This window comes from Pygoscelis adeliae, unplaced genomic scaffold, assembly GCF_000699105.1.
Source record: "Pygoscelis adeliae isolate BGI_AS28 unplaced genomic scaffold, ASM69910v1 Scaffold77, whole genome shotgun sequence".
Lineage (NCBI taxonomy): Eukaryota > Metazoa > Chordata > Aves > Sphenisciformes > Spheniscidae > Pygoscelis > Pygoscelis adeliae.
Genome location: NW_008825216.1, coordinates 5,917,418 through 5,924,825, shown reverse-complemented (window position 1 = coordinate 5,924,825; position 7,408 = coordinate 5,917,418). Strand labels below are relative to the sequence as shown.

Here is a 7,408-nt window from a genome sequence, read left to right as displayed (position 1 = left end):
GTCCTGAAAGGGGGCTCGGGGGGGTGGGTGGGGGCCTTCTCCGGGGTGTCTCTTGCCTCTGGACTCCGCTGCCTCGACAAAAACGTTCCCCACCGTTTGTAGGGGAGATGCGAGCAAGCCACGGTTAGACGGTTACAAAATGGACCTCTGAGTAGGTGGTGTCCTAACTGCGGGTCCTGGCGTGCCTGGCATCGAGACTTCTTACTAAACAGCTGGGCTGTCGAGGAGTTGACTTTGTTTCTTCTGGGGTAACGTTTAGGCTTCTAATTTACCCCTGTCTCCAGGTTGTAAAACCTGGATGCTCTGTTTGATACCTTCGGTGAGGGTGAAGATAATATTATCTTACGGTCAAGGGGAAAAAAGCATGCCTTTTCAGCTGCAGTATAAATATTAATGTAATTCTGAGTTCTCATACCTTAAAAAAAAAAAAAAAAGGCTGAATAGGGTTTCTTCAAATTTTGAGGTGGTCTACCTCTGGCCTAAAAATGACCTTGAGTATTTCTAGGCAATAGGTGTCTAGTTAAGAAAGCTATAATGTAATGAAAAAATACTTGATATCAAGTTGTAACGTTTAAATTCTTTACTTGTGTTGTTTGTTTCCATAACACAGCAATAGAGTTTAACATAGTTAAAAAAATAATAAAAATCCATGCGTACATTTCACTTGTGTACCTGAAATTGGCTTTCACGTATTTCTTTTTTTCTCATAAGGCGCATGTCACTGTTGTTTGAAATGTGTTAGTGCTTTATTTTATGGAAGTGGATGGAAGAGGGTTGCCTAGTTCTGATTTGACCAGCGACACTTTTCCCACAGAACAAGAAATATTTTTGGAAGCCCAAGCCTTAAAATGACCAGGAAGAGACTTACAAGCAGTGTGTCAGTAAGCTTGCTTGTCGGTTAGTCGTCAGTGGAATTCAATTCTAAAAAAGTCAGTGCTTTTCCAGCTGAATCACATCTAGGCGTAAAATGAGCATTAACAGCTTGAGTTCTTTGTGCAGGAGGGTTCGGTTAGACAGAGGCCTGCTCGTGTGAGTCAGGTTACCTGCCAGGGGCTTCAACAGAAGCACGCTGCAAAGGTTCTATAGCGTGTGCCTGAAAAAGATTATTTTTATGGATTGTGCAGGTGTGTGTGAATGTTCTTACATATATTTGTACGTGGGTGTCTCTTACCTAACTCAGCAGCTGATAGGTTTGCTTTTTGTTTTGTGTTTAGGTATTATTCTCAAGATATACTTTTTCTCTTTTCAGGCTTTGATTAGTGTTTTAGACTCATAACACGCATTTCTCTGGAGCTGATGTTCTCCTAACACTTTCAGCTTGGCTTAAAAAGCTACTTTGCTGGAATGTTTTAAAGGGTTAAAAACCCTCTAGGATTTGAAGTTAATTTAAATTAATTGAAGGAAATACTTCTGGCCTCACCAAAGAAATAACTGGAATCATGGATCAGAACAACAGCTTGCCACCCTACGCTCAAGGCTTAGCCTCCCCTCAGGTAAAAACAAATGATTTACTATGCAGCTGTGATCTGAATTTCCTTGTGAAAGTGTTTTCCGTTTCTTGCATGTAACTTCAGGTTTTTTGTTTGCAGATCTGAAAAATTCTGCTAGGTATAGAAAAGTACTAGTGTAAAGCAGAATTTTAAAACCATCAATTTGTATATCCAGCAGTATAAGAAACATGCAGATATATGGGATTCCTTTAAGTTGAAACATGACCGACAAGTGGGAAATGTTAATTTAATTTTGTTGATGGCCCTTTAAACTAACTTATGCGTAATGGACTGTAGCTGTGCTATGAATGCATTTGGTACGATGGGCACAGTCTTTGTTCAAACAATTGCAAGTAAATTGTGGGTCAAAGTTGAGACGTGCTTGCAAGGCAGTGTGAGAAGCGTATCAGCATCGCTAGCTGGAGATGAACAATGCTAGAACTGACAGATCCCTGGAGGTAATATTTTATTCTGTAGAAGAACTGCATTTCCAAGGGCTCTCTGGTTTTGGCGAGTTACTGCTGTATGCCTCAGGTTTGATGCGATCAACTTACATCGATTTATTTTTAGACTCCTCCTGAAAACTTTTTCTCTTAAAACCAAAGTGGGGTCAACAGGATCTGTGGTTTCTGTTCCATGCTTTCTTCTGTAGGGTGCAATGACTCCAGGAATTCCAATTTTTAGCCCGATGATGCCATATGGCACAGGACTGACACCACAGCCTGTCCAGAGCACCAACAGTCTGTCCATCCTAGAGGAACAGCAGCGGCAGCAGCAGCAGCAACAAGCAGCGCAGCAATCTACATCACAGCAAGCGACACAGGGAACATCTGGTCAAACCCCCCAGCTCTTCCACTCACAGACTCTTACCACAGCCCCTTTACCGGGAACTACACCTCTGTACCCCTCTCCGATGACTCCGATGACGCCGATAACTCCTGCAACACCGGCATCCGAGAGCTCTGGGATAGTGCCACAGCTGCAGTGAGTGTCCCACGTGTTAGTGCAGCGTGTCCTTTCTCAGATAGCCCTTCAAAGACTTAGGAGCAAAGCTACATCGGGAATTGGGTAGTGCATTTTGGTGGAGAGGGAGGTCCTGAGAATTTATGGGTCTCCTCTAGCGATATGAGTAATTTCTGCTTTTATTTTTAGCTTAGCTTCGTTCCTAAACCACTTAGTAATATAAACAGTTTCTTAGTGATTTGTCAACCATACGTCTTTTAAGCATACCAGTGGAGGATGTTATATATGTCTTCATTTAGCACCATGGTAACTTTTAACTCTGTGCACTTTAGGAGTTCATCATGCTTTAGCTATAAAGTAGTCTGGGTTGATAATCTGGTATTTCAAAGTATGTATACCTTGAAACATATTCTCATTTGTAATTTACTGGATACTTGTGACCTGTTCACAGAAAAGCAAATAGCTCCACTTTGCAAACAGTTCCACTTCACTGTGCGTAGAATTTTGTTAGTGAGGTATTAAAGCAGAATACAGGAACTATCGCAGCTGAAAGGGAATTAGAAGGGTAGAGGGGAAGAAACTAGTTGCTAGTCTAGGAGCTAGAGCTGAGTTGTACTTAATATTCCACGTTCCCTCTTCTAGTTCATGGCTACAGCTGAGTTTGTGGTGAGGGGAAAAAAACCCTAGAACTAGGTATGAAAGTATTTTCACCGAACTTTAGTTTTAAAGAGACTTTTACAGTAAGTTAGGGAAGGCCCAACGAGAAATGCTTGATAATGTAAATTTTGCACGGAAAGAGTAGTTCCTCGTATTTCTTTTTTTTTCCCCATTGAGGACCTTTAGATTTCAGGGTTTTCCCAGAAAACATGTTTCCAAGGAAATGTTGCATCTAGGAACTTCTCTTGAACTTTCTAGAGACCTGCTTTCCTATCACCTGGCAATGGGTTTACCTCCTGGGTCATTCCCACATAGTCCTGCACCTCTTCTTCCTCCTTGAAGGGCATACCAAGGAAAATTTCAGATGGTACTATTGCTACCTCATTTTCTCCTGTTTCCAGCAGCTTCCCTGATTGTGGTGGGGGCTCTCAGCATCAAGGATTTTTCCTGCCAAACTGAAACAGAGATTCTTCTCATGAGACACTTTTCATAATAGCTGGCGGATAAGGAGGAATCAGCAATCATGCCTTAGGAGCTACTGCCCTACAAAAGGAGGAGGTTCCTGAGCCAAAACACTGCTCAGTGCTCCTGTCAGTAGGAAAGATGTCATTCAAACTCACTTGGAGAAACAAATTTAAAAGTAAAACACAAAAAACAAAACTATTCAAGCATGGTTAAAAATGGGGAAGATGCATGAATTCTTTATTGTCTTTTTAATGTATTTCTCTGAACTATCTTCAGGAATATTGTGTCCACGGTGAATCTTGGTTGCAAACTTGACCTAAAAACGATTGCGCTTCGTGCCCGAAATGCTGAATATAATCCCAAGGTAAGAGAAATGTATTAGAGTTCATCCTATAACATATATGTCAAAGGCACGGGTTGTGGGTATAGTTTGCTGAAATAGATTGAAAAACCTTCCTACTATAGATGCAGTTTTATACTGTAGTTAAAAAAGAAATCTTTAATAAACTTGGAACATTCTGTCAAACTGGTAAAAAGCATTTTTATACTGATGTAGCTGTGTTTCACACCAGGCTGTAATTTGGTAGATTTAGAAAGAACACAGCATATTTAGGAAGAACCTAACCAACAGTGTAATGCACTGGCACATCGTTTGTTGCGGAGCTGGCCTCTGCTACTATTCATATGGGCATGTTTGTTCGTAGTGCTCAGAAAGTTCCTTTTTCATATTACTGTGAAATGTCTGATGATGAAGTCTTGTTCCCTGTCTCCCAACAAAGAGAAAGGAAGAATTCAACTCCTGGGCTCCTGCCAGAGCCACAGTTGTTCTGTATATGCTGTGGCTTCCTCCACCTGGCTGCTCCCTTGGAATTCTTGTGGTCGCAGCGCAGTCACTGGGTTTTTACAGTCTTGCTTCCCCTCTGAGCTCCATTCCTACATGTTGTCCCCCAGTGCTCCCGCCATCTCCTTGCTCCTGATGGCTAGGTTGGGTGGAACAGCAAAATGAATTTTTTTTTTGTTTGTTTCGACTTCTAAGTTGACCGCTGCTTCTGAATAGCAGTTTGTTAAACCGTGGATTTTTTTTTTAGCTCAGGAAACTTTGAACAACAGCAGAGGACCTGGAGCATTGAACTGAGAGAATCGTGTCGCTTCATTTTTCATTTGGGTGGCTCCTTTTGGAAATGTTATCTTTGCAACCACAGTAGTTGGACACTATTTCTAATAAAAGTTTAGATGTTGTGTAGTTGAATTGACTTGCCTTGGGAAGGCTTCAGTTTTCCTGGGGTGTGGGGGTGTTTTTGTTGTTTTAATATTTGGGATTTTGCTACTTTACCTGAACTCTGCTCTCAAAGATTAAAGCACGCATGCAGGCATATGTGATAACTGTTACTGTAAGTTTATATCGGCGATGCTGTTACATAATTGCATGTGAGTAAGATATTAGCGCAGCAAAAATTTGAGCATGCCATGGTAACTCTTAAGGTAGGGGTAGGTGGCTGTGTAAAACTTGTAGGCTAGAAAAATCAATACGAAATGCTGTTTTCCACAGTGGAGAGAAAGAAGGGTTATGTAACACACTCCTGACTTTTCGTCAGTACATTCATCTATCGAAGAAAGATGCTGCTTGGCTGTATTATTTAAGCCGTAGTTTGACAAACATGCTGTTAGGTAACCCACGCTACCGCCTTGGTTATGTCAGCAGAACAGTTTATGGCACTGCATGGTGAGCTAGTCCAAGTTAAATATAACAGGCAAACAGGGGTTTCTGTGTGTGTATGCCCGCATCAGCTTCCAGTATTTCTTGCTTCAAAGAGTTTAAGAATGTTTGGAAATGCAGGCAGAGGTGTTACGGTACTTAGAATAAAAAGCTAGAGCTGACCGGGCTGCTGTGTTCTACTGTGGTAGCTGAGGTGAGTTCTGTTTACACGGAACTTTGATCTCCAGCTGTTCTGTTTGCTGGTATTCTAACACTGTCCAGTTTGTTAAGACACAGAAACAAAACAGATCATAAAATATTTGCAGATAGGTAGTCTTCCATCCTGCTTATAACAGATCAAATTTCAAGACGAGGAATTTTTTTTAATTTATTTTTAAGATTGTCTCTGTTGCAAATGTTAACGTTATTTATATGTTGCATATACAGTAATGAGAGATGAGCTTAGTAAAATAGGAATGCAATGGTAAATATCCTTCCTGTCTGACTCTACCTCTCAATGTGTGTGTTTGAAGCTACTTAAGATTTAAGCATTTCAAGTAAATTTTGCGTGATCCGTAAGTATGTTTGAACTTAGTACTTCTTTGCAATACAGTGTAAATTGCTACTTAGATTATGCAAATTTGATTTTAATGTAATGATCACGGCAATATATCACTTATAGTCTCAATGCTCACATTTCAGCGTTTTGCTGCTGTTATTATGAGAATAAGAGAGCCACGTACTACTGCACTTATATTCAGCTCTGGAAAAATGGTGTGCACAGGAGCAAAAAGGTATGTTTAGGCATTACAAGCAAACTAATTCAGGCTGTCTTTTCTCTTGTACCATGATGCTTTAGGAGTACTGTTGTTTGTATACAGCATTTGTATGTATACAACAAAGTTGTACAGGTACAGCTAAGCTTGCTTCCCAGTTATTTCAAATAAGACTAATGTATGTTTCTTCACAAAATGTTTTTTCATGACTGAAAGGACTTCCCTATGAAAGGGCAAATGGTAGTTCTGTTTCCGAAGCTCGCTCATACAGTCTGATAAACTGGTTTGCAGAGGTTGTTATATTCACTTTTTTTAGCCTTGCAGTTAACTGATGGTTTTTTTCCTAATAATTAAAAATGTCAATGACTATGCACTGGAACTGCTTAAACTGTAGGGACGGTGGCAGGGGAAGAGTGTTTTTATATTTGACGAGTTCCATTCATCACAGGCCAAGAGCTCCAAGTCTCCGGTCCCTGTAGTCTGATCTGTTCTTAACATGATCATTGAAGCATAAGAATTGAAAACTAAACATAAGCTTAACTCCAGTGGGCATGAGAGAAATTCTGCTCTGAAGAAGTCTGTTAGGAATCCAGAAGGAATAAGCTAATGAGCAGAGATGAATGAACAGAGCTGTACAGGAAACGCTTTCTTTGCTTGGTGACGCTTGAAGTTCAAGTTGTCTACTCTGTGTTAGGAGCAACCAGATCCTCAGCTGGTTACAAAACTGAAGCAAACTGAGTTCTGCAGCAGCGTGTAAGGCCGCGCAGTTCCGTCAAACCCCGGGTTGCGTGCCTGGGCTGAATCAATCAGAGGATTTAGAGTTTTAGAGAAATATGCATTTTCTAGCACTAGTAGTTCAAAGTTGTTTTACACTGAAAACTTAAGTAACAGTTTTCATGTCTAATTAGAGGGACTCAGGTTGACATTTTAAGAGTGTGAAATACGTGGATTTATAGTTTACTGTTTTCTGCCTCATGAACAGCGAATACAACATTAATGGTGTTCAGGATCCTAGTACCAAAATTAGCCTACAAACCAGTGCTAGTTGTTAATTTTGGTTGTAAAAATTTTGCATGTGACCTTCCCCTACCCCTCAACACAGACATTTTTTTTCCCCAATTAAATATTTGCGGTTTAATGCTATTTGCTTCAAGTAATACTTAACTGAGGAAATAATACGGATATCCTTTTCTCACTTCAGTGAGGAGCAATCCAGACTGGCAGCAAGGAAGTATGCAAGAGTTGTTCAGAAACTGGGTTTTCCTGCAAAATTTTTGGATTTTAAAATTCAGAACATGGTGGGCAGCTGTGATGTGAAATTTCCCATCAGATTAGAAGGATTGGTACTCACACACCAGCAG

At 40.6% G+C, this 7,408-nt stretch overlaps 1 protein-coding gene across 2 annotated transcripts in view; it reads left to right on the top strand.

Moving 5' to 3' along the window:
- Window positions 1-1,247: 1,247 nt before the first annotated feature.
- The window catches only part of TBP (TATA box binding protein), a 9,091-nt gene continuing 2,930 nt past the window's right edge, over window positions 1,248-7,408 (top strand). For both annotated transcript variants that reach the window (XM_009329191.1, XM_009329192.1), the window contains exons 1-5: window positions 1,248-1,493; window positions 2,143-2,474; window positions 3,852-3,939; window positions 5,974-6,065; window positions 7,249-7,408. In XM_009329191.1, the coding sequence (XP_009327466.1) occupies window positions 1,440-1,493; window positions 2,143-2,474; window positions 3,852-3,939; window positions 5,974-6,065; window positions 7,249-7,408 (726 nt within the window). In that variant the 5' untranslated portion in view covers window positions 1,248-1,439. The remainder of the gene's footprint in view (window positions 1,494-2,142; window positions 2,475-3,851; window positions 3,940-5,973; window positions 6,066-7,248) is intronic.